Raw genomic sequence first — 19854 nt, forward strand, 5'->3', positions numbered from 1 at the left:
CACAATCAGGGTTTAACTGAATTTTTGTTTCTCAGTGGTTATCATTTAAAACTTTGTTTGAAACACCATATTACAAGTGATACCAAATTATTCTGACAGGAAATACTTAAGACAACTTATTTGACAATGGAACAGGGTAAATTATTAGTTTTGGAATTGGATTAATGAAGAGGATACTGGCAATATAATTTAAGAAAATAAAGCCAATCAGAAAATACTGGAACTATCTGCTTGTACAATAAATGAATGTATTTAAGGAATTCATATTTATTCTGGGTTTTTAATATTGTTCCTCTTGGTATCCTTAGGATTTCAAACTGCTAGGTTTAAATTTCATTTAAATAGTTCTTATTCCTCATGTCTTCCCGCTTGATCATTTTTAACTGTCTTTTTGCTCTGGAAATTTTTAACAACAGTAATAGTAAGAAAAAAGGTAACCAATTTATCTGAAAACATGAGATTAACAGATCCATTTGTTTTTGAACAGAGGCTAAATGAATATCACAAAGAGAAACAAATGAGTCATTTTCATTTCAACTGTAGACCATCTAGGTAGTTACTACAATGTAAACAATTTCAGTTTCTTGCTCCTTTTCTTTGTACTCTATATATGTTCAGGGTTATAATCTGAAAATGTAAATATTTCAGTATATTTCACTAGAAAACATTGATAAGTACGGAGTAGGTCCTTGAATTGAAAACCAAATCAGTATACTAATATAGCTACTTGCCTCTAGAAATGAAGAATACCATCTTATAACTGGTCCCAACTTGCTCCCTTAGCTAGATATGACTATTGCAAGATTCCACCCTAAAACAAGAGAATACTCATTCTTCTCGAATGTACATGGAACTTCCTCCAGAATGGACCACATACTGGGTCACAAAGCAGGTCTCAACTGATACCAAAAGACTGAGATTATTCCCTGCATATTTTCAGACCACAATGCTTTGAAACTGGAACTCGATCACAAGAAAAAATTTGGAATTCAAACACTTGGAAGCCAAAGACCATCCTGCTTAAGAATGTTTGGGTCAACCAGGAAATCAATGAACTTAAACAATTCATAGAAACCAATGAGAATGAAAACACATTGGTCCAAAACCTATGCGATACTGCAAAGTCGGTCCTAAAGGGGAAATACATAGCCATCTAAGCCTCACTCAAATAACAGAAAAATCCCAAATACACAAGCTAAACTTACACCTTAAGGAACTGAAGAAGAAAAAATGAAACCCAAACCAAGCAGGAGAAGAGAAATAAAGATTAGAGCAGAGATAATGAATTAGAAACCAGAAACACAGTAGACTGGATCAATGAAACCAGAAGCTAGTTCTTTGAAAGAATTAGTAAGATCGATAAACCACTGGCCAGACTTATCCCAAAGAAAAGAGAAAGGACCCAAATTAATAAAATTATGAATGAAACGGAAGAGATCACGAATAACACCAAGGAATTAGAAACAATTATTAGAAATTAATCAGCAACTCTATGCCAATAAATTAAGCAAACTGAAAGAAATGGATGCCTTCCTGGAAACCTGTAAACTACCAAGACAGGACGGAACTGACAATCTTAATGGACAAATAACCAGTAACGAAATTGAAACAGTGATAAGCTTCCCAAAAAACAAGAGTCCTTGTCCCAGTGGATTCCCAGGGGAATCCTACCAAACTTTAAAGAAGAAATAATACCTATTCTCCTGAAAACTTCCAAACTCGTTCTATGAGGCATTACCTTGATCCCAAAACCAGGCAAAGACCCTATAAAAAAGAATTACAGACCAATATCCCTGATGAATATGGATGCCAACAGATTCTAGCCAATAGAACCCAACAGTACATTAAAAGGATTATCCATCACGACCAGGTGGGATTTATTCCTGGGATGCAAGGGTCGTTCAACATTTGCAAATCAATAATAAAAGAGACAAGAACCATATGATCCTCTCGATGCAGAAACAGCATTTGACAAAATACAGCACCCTTTCCTGATTAAAACTCTTCAGAGTGTAGTGATAAAGGGGACATTCCTCAATTCCATAAAAACCATCTATGAAAAGCCCACGGTGAATATCATTCTCAATGGGAAAAAGCTGAAAGCTTTTCCCTTAAGATCAGGAACACAAGGATGCCCACTCTCACCACTATTGCTCAGCACAGTACTAGAAGTCCTAGCCTCAGCAAAAAGACAAGAAGAAGAAAAAGGTATTCGAATTGGCAAAGAAGTCAAACTCACTCTTCACAGATGACATGATACTTTATGTGGAAAACAAAAGACTTCAACCCCAAATAACTAGAACTCAACAGCAACTCAGTAATATGACAGGATACAAAATCAATGCACAGAAATCAATTGCTTTTCTATACGTTAACAATGTAACTGTAGAAAGAGAAATTGGGGAATTGATTCCATTTACAATAGCACCAAAACCCGTAAGATATCTTGGAATAAACCTAACCAAAAGGTAAAGAATCTATACTCGAGAAACTACAGAACACTTATGAGAGAAATTGAAGACGCAAAAAGATGAGAAAACATTCCACACTCGTGGATTGGAAGAATAAACACTGTTAAAATGTCTATGCTGCTGAAGGCAATCAATAATTTCAACACCATCCCTATCAAAATACCATTGGCATTTTTCAAAGAGCTGGAACAAACAATACTAAAATTTGTTTGGAACCAGCAAAGACCCCAAATCGCCAAGGGAATGTTGAAAAAGTGGGGGGCATTACATGCCTGGTTTCAAGCTATATTATAAAGCTGTGATCACCAAAACAGCATGGTACTGGCACAAAAAAAGACACATAGATCAATGGAACAGAATAGACCAGACGTGGACGCTCAACTCTATGGTCAACTAATCTTAGACAAAGCAGGAAAAAAAATCCAACGGAAAAAGACAGTCTTTTCAATAAATGGTGCTGGGAAAATTAGAGAGCTATATACAGAAGAATGAAACTGGAGCATTCTCTTACACTGCACACAAAGATAAAGTGGATGAAAGACCTAAATGTGAGACAGGAATCCATCAAAATCCTAGAGAAGAACATAGGCAATAACCTTTTTGATACTGGCCACAGCAACTTCTTTGAAGACACGTCCCCAAAGGCAAGAGAAACAAAAGCAAAAATGAACTAGTGGGACTTAATCAGAATAAAAAGCTTCTGCACAGCAAAGGAAACAGTCAACAAAACAGGCAACCCACGGAATGAGAGAAGATATTTGCAAATGACATCACAGATAAAGGGCTGGTATCCAAGATCTATAAAGAACTTCTCAAACTCAACACCCAAAAAACAACCCAGTCAAAAAATGGGCAGAAGACATGAACAGACACTTCTCCAAAGACAATATACGAGTGGCTAACAGACACATGAAAAAAACGTTCAACATCATTAGCCATCAGGGAAATTCAAATCAAAAACACACTGAGATACCACCATATCCCAGTTAGAATGGCAAAAATTAATAAAGCAGGAAACAACAAATGTTGGTGAGGATGTGGAGAAAGGGGATCCCTCTTACTGTTGGTGGGAATGCAAGTTAGTATAGCCACTTTGGAAAACAGTATGGAGGTCCCTCAAAAAGTTAAAAATAGAGCTACACTATGACCCAGCAACTGCACTACTATTTACCCCAAAGATACAGAAGTAGTGAAGAAAAGGGGCACATGCACCCCAATGTTAGTAGCAGCAATATCCACAGTAATCGAACTGGTAGGAGCTGAGATGCCCTCCAATAGATGAATGGATGAAGATGATGTGGTCCATATATATATATAGGAATATTACTCAGCCATCACAGGATGAACACTCATCATTTACATTAACATAGCATATCTAAGTGAAATAATTCAAGCAGAGAAATACAATTATATGGTTTCACTTATATGTGGAATATATGGAATAGCATGGAGGACATCAGAAGGGAAAAGTGAAGGGGGGGAAATCGGGGAGGGGGGGAGACAAACCATGAGAGACTATGGACTCCAGGAAACAGACTGAGGGTTTCAGAGCGGAGGGGAGTGGGTGGATGGGTTAGCCCAGTGACGGGTATTAAGGGGGGCATGTATCGCAATGAGCACTGGGTGTTAAATGGAAACGGAGTCATGGGACACTACATCAAAAAACTAAAGAAGTATATGGTGGCTAAGATAACACTAAATATATATATATATGGCACCTTTGCAAAGGAAGAAAGACAAATATATAGTACACTGTATGTCTTCCAATCTCCCTTAATATACACTGTTTTTGCAAATAGGCAATACTCAAGAATCGCAGCTATAGGAGTTACTTATTAGCGAACTGTTTTTGGAGTACTTAACAAACACATTAGATACGCACACACACACACACACCTTAAAGAGCTTCAGGGCATTGGTCTAGAGGATTCCTATGATATCTTTGAGTCTGATCAGCAAAGTGAAGTCTATGAACCCTTGGGGTCCTCAGATCCTTTCAGACAATATGCTAGGTCAAACAATTTTAATAGTAATACTAAGACATTACTTGCTCTCCCCCCACTTTTTTTTTCCCCATAATGACATTGACTGATGGTATTAAAAGCGTTGGTGAGTAAAAGTACTGAGGTCTTAGCATGAATCAAGGGAGTGGCACCAAACAAGTTTTAAGTCTTCCAGTGTACTACCAGTATATTCTTCACTATCAATTTCACTTAAGAATGTCCTTGATAGGGGGCGCCTGGGCGGCACAGCGGTTAAGCGTCTGCCTTCGGCTCAGGGCGTGATCCCGGCCTTATGGGATCGAGCCCCACATCAGGCTCCCGCTATGAGCCTGCTTCTTCCTCTCCCACTCCCCCTGCTTGTGTTCCCTCTCTCACTGGCTGTCTCTATCTCTGTCAAATAAATAAAATCTTTAAAAAAAAAAAAAAAGAATGTCCTTGATAAAGCAATATTAATGATTATTACAGCATAATGGCTGTCTCAAGCAAAAGCACTAGTGAGATTGTTCGAGTTGTAGGCTAAACCAGTTTTCTTTCATGGAATACTATTTTTACTTAAAAGAACCACTAATAAAAATTATAGTTTCTCAGACATGGGTGTTTGGAACACATGTTCTTGAAAAAAAAGTGAGCCTACCCCCGGAAGTTCAATACTGACAGCATTTGTTTAATGATAAAATTCACACTACCAAGTTAAAATTGGAATTTGTAAACCCTGTATGTGCCACAGTAAGCCTGATAGCTTCTCAATAATTAATCACTTTTTGATGAGATTGGTAGCAATATTAACAAATGTGAGTTTTTAATATTGTATGATGAAATGTGTCAACATCTGGGAAATCTGCACAATTCACTGACCAGTATTTTCCAGTTTGTCAATACATGGCATTATAAAATCAAAAAAGATCCATTCAATGTGCAAGACAGACCAATGGATTTTAATGTAACAACGTAAAAAAACTCAGACATGCATTCAGATTTCACACTACAACTGACCTTGAAGGAATAACTACTTTTTGAGTTTTGTAGTTGTATCAAAAAAGTCCACCGTTATCTAAAAGGCTATTAAAATATTCTTCCAATTTTTTGTCTGTAGGAAGCTTCATTTTCTTTATACATTTCAACCAAAGCAACATGTTACACCAGGTTGAATGCAGAAGCAGATAGGAGACTCCCTCTTCTATTAAACCAACTATAAAAGAGATCTGTAAAAATGTAAAACAATATTCTTCTAATTTTATTGTTTTAGAAAAGTTATTCCTCACAAAAATGTAAATTATGTTAATGTTTATTTTTTTTTGAAGCCTCTCAGTTTCCATTTCTCAAACAGTAAAAATGAAGAGATATTATCCACATAAACTAAAACTGTTAGGGATTTTAAATACTTCTAAGAGTATAAAGCAGTTCTAAGACCAAAAGAAAGTTTGACAACTACTGGCCTAGATGAACAGTCCAGTGACTACTAGATCAACAGTATGATCTCTATAACAATCCATATATTACAAGTTTGTTAAATGGTAGTGAAATTTTTAAATATCATTTAAGAGGTCAGGGATCCCAGGAAGGAATGCTGACCATGACGAGAACATTGTAACTGTATTACGATTGTATACACAACCTCTCTGAAGGGCTACGCAGATAGGTGCTAACCCAAATAACTTTGGAGATAAGTAGAGTCTGCAAGACTAAAGGCAAAAGGACTGTGCACAAGCACTGTAGTCTCCTACCTGGGAATACGTTCACATTTCTGATACAGCTATACACACACACACACACTGGAACTGAGTGACTAAATAAATGGGTAACAGATGGCAGGAGCCATGTTTCTCACTGTTGGAGAGATGTGGTGATGGATTAGAATTGGGAACATCAGAATAAAATTATGTTCACCTTAATAGAGATTCAGATGGTTACATATAGAGATATTTATAGATAAGTGCATATACAAGCTTAGCATACATATATATTCCTTGCTCTGTCAGCTGAAAGGGCCTATAAGCAAGGACAGCCCAGTAACAACTATCGCCCAGATGTTGGTTTTGTTTTTGTTTTTTTTTTTAAAGATTTTATTTATTTATTTGACAGAGAGACAGCCAGCGAGAGAGGGAATACAAGCAGGGGGAGTGGGAGAGGAAGAAGCAGGCTCCCAGCAGAAGAGCCTGACGTGGGGCTCGATCCCAGAACGCCAGGATCACGCCATGAGCTGAAGTCGGATGTGCAACTACTAAGCCACCCAGGCGTCCCAACAAATGTTTCTATATTGTAAAGAGTAACCGGGAAATCCACAGAAATAGAAAGTAAAGGAGTTGGTACTCAGACCTGGGGAGGGGACAGTGAGGAATGACTGCCAACCGGTACAGGATTTCTTTTAGGGGTTGAGAAACTATTGTTGAATTAGATATTGGTGATGGATGTAGAGAGGAAGAAGCAGGCTCCCAGGGGAAAAGCCCGACGTGGGGATCCATCCCAGAACTCCAGGATCACACCCCGAGAGGAAGGCAGACGCTTAATGACTGAGCCACTCAGGCGGCCCCAGATACTGGTTTCTCACACCATCCTCCATTAAAAGGAATCAGGGCTCAGGAAATACACAAAATAAGCCCTCAGTATCTTACAGTACCAGAAGATAAGGCAGTGCTAACAATAGAAAACAAAAAACAAAACCCCACCTACATTGATAAAGGTGTGTCAAAGGGACACAGACCCAAATGAAAGCTCCCAACAGCCAATCCTGGGAGAATCCGAGTAACAAAACAGTACTGGATAGAATAGTGGATAGGATAAAATAAGTACCCATGACTCCATACTGAAATAAATTATTGAATATATACATAAATGGGAGAAAGGAGATAAATCTCCCTCGTATAAGAATTCCAAATTATTAATGTAGACATTCCATTCTCAAAGAGGGGGAACAAAATCCCCACTCCTTGAATATGAGCTGCATATAGTGATTTCCTAACAAAGACAGTAGGGAAAGGGAGAAAAAAAATTTACAGTGTAGAAATGACATAACACTGCGTCAGCCAGATGATGAAGCTCAGTATCAATAAGAGAGAAATCATGTTGATAACATGTACCTTTGATATAATGTGGTAAAAATGGCACTTTACTCCTATGTTCTTCTTCCCAAAAACCCATAACCCTGGTCTAATCATAGGAAAAAAAAAATCAGTAATTTTAAAAGAGGGACATCCTACAAAATACTTGGGATACAAAATACTACAAAATAAAGCACATGTCTGAGTAACTGTTACATCCAAGAGGACCCTATGGAGACATGATAAATAAATATAATGTGGGATCCTGGAACAGAAAAAGACATCAGGTAAGAACTACAGAAATATGAATAAACTATGGACTTGAGTTAATAATAATGGTTCATTAATTGTAACAAATGTACCAGCCAAATATAAGACGTTAATTTTAAGTAAAACTGGACGTAGAAGATATGGGAAATTGCTGTACTATCCTCTCAATTTTTCTTTAAAAAATAAATCTAATAGTTTTCTAAAAAATAAGGTGTATTTTTTAAAAAGTACATTAAAGAGCTTAGTTTTACAGACACAATTAATTAAAGACTGTCAAAATTGTTGGCTACATGAGAATAAATCCTAAATTCCTTCAAATGTAGAATAGTCACCTTCAGTGAAAAACCTACAAAATTCCACAATTCAGCTTCATTAAGTAGTCTACACACTTTTAAATATAATGTTCAACAATGATTTCCAAACCTACCATTTTTTTCTCCCATCTTTTGGCGTTGTTCATAAACATAAAGCTCTTCAAAATTAACTTTATCAAAGGACTGAATCACTTTGATTGAAGAATATAACTGGAATCCAACTGTGGTCTCTATAAAATTTGCAGTCCTCAGAGAAAATACATCATTATGCCATTCCACACCCAACGTTCTTGGATGCTTGAATTTTCAAATAGTAACTGTAGTTGATAAAACTTTCAAAAATAACCACTAGTCCAACCTGATGACGAGTCCATGCAATTTCATCAAGTGAGCATTTATAGTCATATCAGATCATTGATAATATCTTTTTAAAAATAAAAACCAACTCCATCTTTTGGTCCATGGATGCATGAGACATTCTGTAAAGAAAACAATAAAGATTGGTACATATTTGCAAAGAATAAAATATGTAAGAAAAGACTGTTCTAATAATCTTTTAAAATAGCATAAATTATTATAGAAACCAGAATACATATTAAATGGAAAAATATGTAAAATATCAAAATTAGGAAATTAGAGAAATTAATCACCCATATTTAAAATACTGTTTATTCACATAAACTATCCCCATTTCATAAATATTTTTTAAGTTTTCTTATTTTTTATGAATACTTTATAAAAACTTTAAAAATGGGGATAGTAACGCTAACTACCTCAAATGAAGAAGAGGCAATAATGATCAAGATTTTCTCAAAACTGGAAAACACATAAGCCAACCAAGGGTTCATTGGGTACCAAGCAAGATAAAATACACACTACTAGACAAACTGAATAAACTTTAGAATATCAAAAATAAAGACAAAGTCTTAGAAGTTTCCAGAAAATCTAGATTATCTAAAAGAAACACATATCAGACTGGTAATCAGATTTCTCATCAGAAATGCCAGATGCAGTAAGTTAAGGCAAAGTGTAAGTCTGACTCCGAATGCCTTTCAGCCAAGCTATCTTTCAACAGTGAAGGTAAAAAAAAAAAAAAAGAAAAAGAGAGAGAGAGAGACTTTTATAGACATTCAAAAAGCCATTTAGGGACTCTCTGAAAGAAAAAGGAAGTACCCAAACTTCATGAAAAAAACTAACATACACAGAAGTAGTGAGGTATAAGAAGCAGTAATGAGCAAATGACTAAAACACATTAATGGTAAAGACAGATTAAAAATGGGTTTTAATAACAAATGAAACAAAATGACAGAAAGAACCCTGGGAAATTATGTTCTTTTATAGAAGGGGATTACTGCAAGATCAGAGAAAGTAAAGTAGAAGCACCGTCCAGTTCTTCATATGGAGGATATCAATACTAATTAAATTCAGATCTTGTTAGGAAACATAAATTTAAGAACTATGTTGAAAATGCAAAGGTAATATATTTTTAAAAACATGCAGAACAAAGAAAACTTGGAGCCAACCTCAGTTAAAAAGAGAAATGGAAAAATAGGATATAAAAGATACAAAGAAAACCATGGTAAACAAGATGAGAAGAAAAAGGCTAAACTTTAATAGTCACAAAAAAAGGTGAATGTGTTAATGCAACTTATTAAAGGAGTCTCAAAATGGATTGCAAGCAAAACCTAGCTATGATATTTTAAAGAGACCACTTAAATGACACAAAATGTCATCAAAAGGTTGAAATAACAGTATGTGAAAAAAGACATACCAGCAAATATAAGAAATGTTCATATCAAACAAAACAATTTAATATGAAAACCAATAGAAGAGACAAAGAGAAATATTTTACAATGACAGAACAATTCACACGAATATCTAATTGAAATTACTGACTTAATATCAAATAGGCTCAAGAAGTAAAAATCCCACATTAAGGCAAAAGTATAAAAAAAAGTTTAAACAACATTTAAAAGATCTTAGGAGAGCTACATGCCACATCTCCCCACTTCACTCCTATTATACCAGGTCTATTAAGTTTTACAGATAAATTCTACAAAACTTTCAAGGAATGGATAATTTCTATCATATACGAACTATTCCAGGGCAGGAAAAATATGGGAGCCAGTCACCTTTTTTTTTTAGATTAGTATAACCATGACATGTAAGAAAAGAAACTCAAGGCCAAAAGCACTTCTGTGCAAAAATAGTAAGTAAAATATGCCATAGAGTAAAAGTATATTAAATAAGATTTATCCTGGGAATACCCCAAAAATTTAATATTGGAAAGTTTATCAATGTAAATTCCTACATTAACATATAAATGGAAAACCAACACTTCAGATGCAGAAAATAAAACAATTCAATAAAAGTCAGCAACTACTCTGGAGGCGGGAGATGAGGGACCCTTAAACTAGGAAGAGAACTTCTTTAACCTGATAAACTCTTTACTAAAACTTAGCACCAAACATCATATACAATGATGACACATTAGAAGCATTTTCACTAAAGTCAGGCACAGAGATGAGGACATTTTCCACCACTGTTCTTATTCAATATTATACTGGAAGTCTTAGAGAAATGCAGTAAAATAAAAAAACACCTAAAGACTTTAAAGAAAAGCAAGATCTATCCGTAGATTAAACAAACAAAAACACAATAAAATTAAAAGCCAAGCAAAGAGCTGGGAGAAAATAGAGCTTGTGAACTTTGGTTGGGGAGGAGGTGCTGCAGGCTCAACACTCAGTGCAGTGTCGGAAGTGGGGCTCGACTTGACGACCCTGAGATCACCACCTGAGCTGAAATCAAGAGTCAAATGCTTAACTGAGGCACGAAGGCACCCTGATGCTGAAAAAATCTTTAAAAATGATATAGGATGTGCAGTAGCCAGGGCACATGAAACACTAAACCATTTAGAAAAAGATGATCCAAAAGAAAAATGGGTAATTTTTTTAAAGAAACTGTAGAAACTTACATAAATTATAGATTAATAAACACATGGATACTGCAACCTTACTAGTAATCAGATAATGAAAATTTTTTTAAAAATGAGTATTAATTTCATCCATCAGATGGACGAAAAGAAGACAATATCTTGTGTTGGTCTAGATTGTAGGAAAACTGAAGTCTCAAAACTATTTTTGGGATGTTTAAATTAGTAGAAGTATTTTGGAGGCAAATTTGGCAAGACAAATTAAAATTAAGAATGTTCATAACTTTGGGGCACCTAGGTGGCTCAGTCAGTTAAGTGACTGACTCTTGATTTCAGCTCTGGTCATGATCTTAGGGTTGTGAGCTCAAACCCCTTGTCAGGCTCCCCTGCTCAGTGTGGAGTCCACTTGAGATTCTCTCTCTCCCTCTGCCTCTCCCGCTAGTGCTCTCTCTCAAGTAAATAAATCTTAAAAAAATAATAATAATGTTCATAATTTAAAACCCAGCAATCCCACTTTTAGGTATATATATATCCTTGAGAAATAGCACATGTGCAGAAGAAAATACATACCAGGATTTCCCTGCAGCATTGTCTATAAGTTGAAAAACTGGGAACAACCAATGTCCATCAAAAAGAGAATGGCAAAGAAAATGTGCTATACAGTACCTATCAAACAAGATAGAATTTAATATAAAAACCAATAAGAGAGACAAAAATAAATATTTTACAATAACAGAACAACTCAGCCATACACTGGAACACTATCCAGCAGGTATAAAAAATTGAGCCATAAATACATAATAAGCTATAAATAACAGGAATACACTTCAAAAACACTGTCAAATGAATAAAGATAGAAAATGATATAGTATGATCTATCAACATTTTTTAAAATTACAAATAAATATATGAACCCTCTGAGAATATGTAAGTATAAAGACAGACTTAAAGGCTCTGCAGCAAAGTCTTTAGCGTGGGGTTGAGGAAGCAAAGGGGGAATTCAGGGATTGTGGACTGTGCTAAGTGTAAGGTTCTAATTTTGTAAAAAGAGAATGTAATAGTGTACTTAATTTAAAATGTAAGTATATAATTTTTTAAAAAGGATTGTCAATTTTAAAGGCTTTTGTAGCACACTGCCAAATTCCTTTCTAGAAAGGTCCTACCAATTCCTATTTCCACCTACAGCACACAAGCATACTAATAGCTTTTTGAAGAAAACTCTGACCAATGTTGTTCCTATCCTCTGAAATTTTAAAAATAACTTAACAGTAAAATGTTTACTGAAGAAAATTTGCAAAATATAGTAAAGCGTAAAGAAGAAAAGTTAAATCACTCATAATCTCATCATCCAGAGACAGCTGGTTTAATACTTTGGAGTGAAACAGGATTTTTAAATTTGTTCATATTTTTCCCCTTATTTTTCATTTTGGAGAAAAGCAGTTGGTCTGTTCCGCCTCAATTTATGGTTGCTTTGTTTTTAGAAACAGGCTCTTTATGAAGCTGACCATTTCTTCTGTATTTCGATTGTTTTAATTACAATGAGAGAGTAATGAACATTTATTGAGTATAAACCACGTGTCAGGCACACTTCTAAATACTTCACTTATTCTTACTGATCTGCATAACAATGAGATAAATTAGCATTACTGTTTTTCTAATGAGGAAGTTAAGGCGTGTCACACTCTAAGTGGCATTGACAGAATATAAGGAACCAGGCAGAATCATTTCAGAGTCCGTTTTTTGGTTATTCCACTCTACCTTTCCAAAGTTACCTTTTTGCCTCATACAGAACTCATTGCAGGTTTCCACATGCTGAAGAGCACAGCTCCTCATTTTAATTACTTATTGGGTTGTGGTTAAGGAGAGTCAGGTGCTTTAGGATCTAATCTGAATTCCGTGATCTTGGACAAATGATTTTACTTATTTAGGACTAGTGTAAGTCTTACCTGTGAAATGGGTCAGTGGTTAAACCTTCCAGTTCTGCTTCTGGATTTTATACTGCAGTCCATTTTCTGCAGCCCCTTTTACAGCCTCAGGTTCCCAGCTGCTTAGGAATCACCTCACATTAAGGTACGCACCCGGAGACAGAAAATGAAATGGGGGTTGAGAACTGAGAACTCCCGCGGTCCCTTCTACAGCCTGGGACTGCAGGTGGATAAAAGGAAAAGGGAGGTTGCAAGGGCGGGGGTTCACGTAGCCGAGGGCTTCGCCGCGTTCCCAGGTCTTGGGCCGAAGGAGCTGTTAGGGGGCCACCCAAGGCCGTGCCTCGGCTCCACTGGCACCACTGCTTTTTCCACGCCGCCCGCCGGACCTGAGGGCTGCACCGGGCCCGCTCCGTGGGCGAGGCTGGGTTTCCTCGCGGGTCGGGCTTCTCTCCGACTCCACGCCACCGAGACCCCACGGTCCCAGATACCCCCAGGCCAGGAAGTACTTCACCATTTACTAGACCTCACCTCTGCACCAACTGCCCCGCCTCGCGTCAGGCGGGGAAGGAAGACCGCCCAATCCCCAACGCCCAGGCCTACCGAACGCTAATCCTAAATGGGAGGAGTTGGACACCCAGAGTTCCCGCTACCTGGCCGGAAGCCCATTGGTTGGACACCCCACTGGGTTCACGCCTCAGAGGCACCGCGCGCGTATCGCCGGCAGCGCGGCGGCGCCTAATCGCGCCGCCTCCCGATTGGCTGCCAGAGCTCTCGGCTTGTATCGCGCTCTCTGGCGGGGCCAATGGGGATACTCGCAGTCGAGAGGCCGGCATCGCAGGAGTGGTGGTGCAGCTGTTTCCTCTGGTAGGTGTTCCGCTGCCATCTTGTGTGTGGCTAGGACTGGGCTTCTTGGCGGTTGAACGCTTACTTAGTGGCTCCAGGTGTGGAGGGGTCCTGAGAGAGCAGTGGAGAAGAGTGATCGGAGGGCAGACACCTGGTGCCTTCTCACTTACCTGAAAGGGAGAGGTTTTCTTGGTCTGAATCATCCCTGGCTAAAGAGAGAGATGAATTGGGGGAGGGGGGAGCGGAATCCCAGGCTTTCGTTTGTTCGTCATTGTGGAGGGCTTGCTGGGGGCTCTGATGCCTTAACGCTGATTCCTTTGGTTCCAGAGAGCTACTCCGTTATCTTTGTCTCGGAAGATAGACCGTCACCCCTCTTTAAGGAGGTTGTCTGATGGACTGCCTGATTCAGGAAGGAACAAGGCTGGTCATAGTAGAAGGGGAGAGAGGGAGATGCCTCACCACTATCCTCAGGTTAGAAAGAGACGTCTTCATTTTCTGTCGGTTGCGAGGGAGTGACTGCTCAAGTGTTGGCTCTTCTTGGTAGTCAACCCTCTGACTAAGCCCATCCTTTGATAATCGTGGGCATCTGGTTCTGCATTTGGGCAGTTTTATCTATTAATATGCAGGCAGCATTTCTGCAGTGTTTTGTGTTTTTTTTTTTTTTTTTCAATCCAGTAAGTGGTGGTCTTTGCAGAAACAATGGGATCGAAGGAAGAATTTTGGCAAATCTGTTTCCCTGGTTATGATCTGTTGAAGATTTCGGAATTTCTAGGTCTGCCTTGACTTGCTTGGTTGCTTCGTCAGGGGCAAGGGGAGGCGTTTGTAAGGGAAAGTATCTTCTGAGCTTTTTTTGAGGTGGAAGAAAGGAGTTACCTCCTTTCCCTCCTCTTCGGTTTTTGTTTTGAATCCAAATAGACTGCACGCATTCTTTTATTTGGGAGGAAAATTTATCGCATCTGAAAACCTAGCCGATAACAGGCTAGTATTTTGGGATTAGCAGTTTTGACACGCATTAGACGAAAGCAAAAATACTTGAGTTTAGTTTTCAGTTAGTTATCCAATGATGACTTACCCTAGTCAAGAGTACCACGTGTTTTGTGGCAGGAATGTCAAAGAAACAGCAGTAATTGAATGATTAAATTTAATTTTCTTTTTAAAATTTGCTTCTTAAATCATGATCTTATAAGGCCTAAGTTGCAAGAGTTTAAGTATCAATAATTTAGTGTTTAGTTGATGGCTAATGTACAGGTGGCTATCCTAAAGTAAGAGATCAGTGGCTAAGAAAAATCACCTAATAGCTCAGTAAATGTTCGCCGAAACTTTTGCATAGCGTTCTCATGTAATAATGCCTGGCATATGTTCAGAAGTATAATTGTTGAATGAATAAATAAAATAATGCAGTAATTGGAAGGTGTGGATATACATTTCTTTTTCGCCTAACCGAAAGAGAATTTATTTAACCTGCTTTCTAGAAAATTTGACTTTCATTTTCTTGAACTAAATTTGTTGCTTCCAATTTATACATACAAATAATACTATGGATGATATTTTTATGAAATCGTAATACAGAGAAATTTAGATAATCAAGGTGAGCCTTCAAGTAATAATGCTGTTTGCCATTTTTTCTTGAAAGCATACAGTTGTAGTAAATGAGTACCAGAATTGTCAGTGCCTTAGATCTCTTCTGATGAAAAATTGTGTTTGTTTTTCTAGTTTCTTTTTAACACTGCTTAAAGTCAAAATACTGCATCTTTAAGTTTACTATATTGCATAAATATGTTCTGTAATTTTAAGTAATTTTTAAATAATAAGCTAAGTATGAGGTTTTTTTGAAGCATGAGTCTCTAGGTTTCATAATGTATAATCTGAAGATCCTTACAGATTTTTTAAAATATTACATTTGCATGAACAATGTTAAGTGATTTTAAGTAAAAATGATTTAACTTATATTGGTATGTTAAGGATTATTTTTCATTGCAACCTCATAATATATACAAGTTTAGATTTTCTTTCCCCATTATCAATTGATGCATACTGTTTAATTAGAAAAAAATTTGATAACACCTTTGAAATGATTGTGGTATTTTGTGGCTGAATGTAGATTAAAATCTACTTATTTCATAAAAAAAATCAATAAAAATGCTCTCAACCTGTTTGCAGTTCTTGTATTTGATATTTTAAAGATCTAAATGATTTTATTAATGGAGATTTTAGGGTATGAGCACTTTTTTATAAAAAGAACACATTTAAAAGTTGATAGGTTTTCCCCACCTCATTAACTGAAAACCAGATTTGCATATAATAATTTCTCTTTTTAAAATTATTTTTGAAATACTAGGAATACCTTGCTGTGCTTTGTAGTAATTTTGTTCATATAAATAAATGTTACTTTTGGAGAACACTCTGAGATTAATTTTCAGAAATATTTCTATATTCCTTATTAATTAGTGCATTTTGCCATCACTTTTCCGGTCTTTAACAAATATAGTTGTCATGGGGATAAATTAAACAATTTGACTAAAATTAAAAAGTAGTTTAAAACTGTGTGAAGATGAAAATTACTATCGCAGTTTGTGGTGGTTTGTTTTTTTTGTTTTTTTTTTTAAGATTTTATGTGTTTATTTGACAGAGATAGAGACAGCCAGCGAGAGAGGGAACACAAGCAGGGGGAGTGGGAGAGGAAGAAGCAGGCTCATAGCAGAGGAGCCTGATGTGGGGCTCGATCCCATAACGCCGGGATCACGCCCTGAGCCGAAGGCAGACGCTTAACGGCTGTGCCACCCAGGCGCCCCGGTGGTGGTTTGTTAATCAATGAAATTGATTGCCTGAGTCATGAGGATGTTGTTAATCTACAGAAAATGCTTGTGAGATAAACACGTGGGTCATTCAGATTATTTCCTTTAAAGAGAAAGTGTTTGAAGTATTATATATGTAGCTTTTATTAAAAGACAGGATTGAAACACTATAATTTTCGCCTTACTATGACTTTTCGCTTTTTAATCTCATTTGTTCTTGCCACTTCAACTATAATTTTTGTGCAGATAAGCCCTAATTCTATGCCCTTTTAAGCATTTAACACTCCTTTCTCACAGCCTTTTGGATAGTTAGATCTACTCAATTTGTATGCAACCCTCCATCTTTTGTGTTTCTTATCTTGATTAATGGTATAGGTATCTTCTGAGTGGCTCAGATTTAGAACTTCCAATTCTTACCTCTCCCTGTTAGCTAACTGTATAATCTGTAGCTTCACCCTCCAAAACGGCTTTGCTGTTCATTTTTCTACACTCATTGCTGCTGCCTAATTTAGGCCGTCTTTTTCTTAACATTTTATATGCTACTGTATTACTGACAAAGCCCCTGCTTCTCAACTTGGAATTTGTATTAGTTAAGATACAGGTTTGGCTACTGTGATAACCTAAAAAATAATTGTGCCTCCCCCAATCTTTTTTTTACATTTATCTACTTATTTTTAGAGAACAAGCGGGAGGGTCAGAGGGGGAAGGAGAAAGAAAGTTAAGTGGTAGATTCCGTGCTGAGCATGGAGCCGGATGCAGGGCTTGATCTCAAGACCCTAAGATCACAACCCGAGCCGAAACCAAGAGTCGGACACTTAACTGACTGCGCCAGCCAGGCACTCCATGGCCCCCCAAATTTTTTAATAAAATAAAAAATTTCTAAACTAAGTAAAAATATGAGCGATCAGTTAGCTTTGCTGCAAAAAGTTGTCAGAAGCCCCCAAGCTCCTAATGATAAGTTACTCTGCCACCTCATCATGCACCTCCATGTTGTGGACCCAGATGGCTGTTTCACTTCCTGCCATTTTGTGCCACACGTTTAAGTTAAAGGCTAAAATGTATCAAGGTAGGAAGCACGGAATCTTTGCAAGTGGTGGTAGGAGTAGGATTTTATTCGCTACCTTATTTTTTTTTTAAGTTATGTTATCCCAAAAAATCTTTAACAATTTCATTTCTGTAAGATTGTCATGAACGTTTGATGATTGTTAGGTTCCTACAGTTAGATTTGGGAGGATTAAGGTGCGTAGCTTGTGACCCTCAAATAATATGACTGTGGCCTATATCATCATTTGCAGACCTAGGGACTACTTTGTACTTTCCTTTTCTCTCTCTAATGGTTCTCACTGCCCACAGTTACCTTTGAAAGTAATTGATGCCTAGCTCAGCTTCCTCTTTGGAGTATAGACAGGTTTAGTTTAATAATAACCTCTTGCCGTATTCTCAAATTCTCCATTTAAGCGTATCTTATATTTGTTTCTCACAGGCTGTGACAAGCAAAATAATTACATGGAAGGCAAGGCTCCTTCCTGAGTCATGAACAAGTTTGCATGTAGTTGGTTTTGGATGCATGTTTGCTCATTTGAAGTATAGTTCATATTTCAAATAGGATAAAGAATTGGATGGGGAGGTCAGTGGTGGGCCTAGCTTGCTTTACACGTAAAGCAGTATCTTTACCTTTGGAGAGTGTATTCATCTCCTATAAATCAACAAATAAGAATGTCAGTACCCTGACAGAAAATGAGCAAAGGACATGAACTCAGATCACAAAAGAACAAGCACAAATGGTTTACAGGAAAAATGTTTAACTTGTAATTAAAGAAATAAACATTTAAACAAGCAATTTGTCAGAATGAATCAAGACAAAACTATACCCTTTGACCCTTTGTAAGGAAACTTCTGTGGAAATGGAGATCGAGTCAAAGCTTTATGATCACAGTGTAATTTTATACTTGGAATAATTGGAGATTAAAAAAATAACCAATGGTAGAAGAATGGTTTTTATAAATTATTACACACCCATCATGATAGATATATTTCAGCCTGTTAAAAGGAATATTTTCAAAAGCTGTTTAGTGATACAGGCTATTTAATGACATTGGAAAAAGGTCACCATTTTGTGTTAAATGAAAAATGTATAGAATAGTAATTGAGGAAATGAAATGAGATACCACTATGCAACCTCTTAGAATGCCCCCACCTTATTCCCCAGAATAAGGAAGGAAGGGAGGAAGGAAGAAAAAAATATCACGTGCTGGCCAGGATGCAAAGCAATAGGATTCACATCATGCTGGTGGGAATGCAAATACCACAGCCATTTGGAAGACAGTTTGACAGTTTTTTATAAAATTAACCATACCTTTATTATGTGACCTAGCAATCCCACTCCTAGGTTGAAGTTTACTAGCAAGGTAAGAAAACTCCATTAGCTTCTCTTTCTTGCCAGCAGTTGGCACCAGTGATTGTGTTTGTTTGTTTTAGTTTTAGCCATTATATGGGATGTGTAATGGTGTCTCATTATGATTTTAATTTGCATATCCCCAAAGACTATTACATGTTTTTCTCATGAAAAGTGAAATGAAACCTATAATCACTTCTTTTCTGATATTTATAGCAGTTGTATTTGTAATCACCAAAAACTGGAAACAACCCAGCTGTCTCTTAATTGGGGAATGGGTTTTTAAAAACCACAACACATCCATACAATGTAAAACAAAACAGATCTCTTCTAGTACGATAGCATAAATACATGGGGCAATGGACTGTGTTATAACTACATATTAAGTTGCTTTAAGGAAAAAATAAAAATGAGCCATACAGCGTTAACATGATATAATGGAAACACACCAGAAAAAATGTGACCATAAAGCAGATGAAAACAGCAATCTGAATACTTAAAAATGACTGAAGGGAAATTAAGGAAAAGATGACACCCTTGAAAGAACCACACAAATAAAAGGAGCTCAGAAATGAGATGACTAGTCTGTACGGGGATGTGAAGTGAGAGCTGACAGAACCCAAAGATTTAGGAGAAGAATATTTTTAAATGATAATTAAGTGAGAAAGAGAACAAGAGTGACCATACATCCCAGAAAGCAGTGAGTGAAATAGAACAGAAAGGAGAAAATTGAAGAAAATCAAACAGATTTTAAAGGAGTGAAGAGAAAGGCAAGATAGGCAAAGAGAACTAAAATGTATATATAAGGAGTTCCCCAAATGTTAAACCAAAGCACAATGGTGATGGTTACATAACATTTGAATATACT

General features: G+C 36.8%; 2 protein-coding genes across 26 annotated transcripts in view; one reads left to right on the forward strand and one right to left on the reverse strand.

Moving 5' to 3' along the window:
• Positions 1-13832, reverse strand: part of LOC100476962 (histone-lysine N-methyltransferase SETDB2) — a 91563-nt gene extending 77731 nt beyond the window's left edge. For 3 of the 4 annotated variants that reach the window (XM_034665130.1, XM_011224826.3, XM_034665127.1), the window contains exons 1-3: positions 12975-13832; positions 11599-11694; positions 8210-8575 (exon numbers count right to left, since the gene is read on the reverse strand). In XM_034665130.1, the coding sequence (XP_034521021.1) occupies positions 8210-8248 (39 nt within the window). In that variant the 5' untranslated portion in view covers positions 8249-8575; positions 11599-11694; positions 12975-13832. The remainder of the gene's footprint in view (positions 1-8209; positions 8576-11598; positions 11695-12974) is intronic. The other variant, XM_034665128.1, reaches the window with a different exon arrangement.
• CAB39L (calcium binding protein 39 like) overlaps positions 13724-19854 on the forward strand; it is a 115629-nt gene continuing 109498 nt past the window's right edge. For 12 of the 22 annotated variants that reach the window (XM_034665139.1, XM_034665143.1, XM_034665151.1 and 9 more), the window contains exon 1: positions 13959-14267. The gene's annotated coding sequence lies outside the window, so the exon portion shown is untranslated. The other 10 variants (XM_034665155.1, XM_034665152.1, XM_034665157.1 and 7 more) reach the window with 8 other exon arrangements.

This window comes from Ailuropoda melanoleuca, chromosome 7 (genome assembly GCF_002007445.2).
Source record: "Ailuropoda melanoleuca isolate Jingjing chromosome 7, ASM200744v2, whole genome shotgun sequence".
Taxonomy (NCBI): Eukaryota; Metazoa; Chordata; class Mammalia; order Carnivora; family Ursidae; genus Ailuropoda; species Ailuropoda melanoleuca.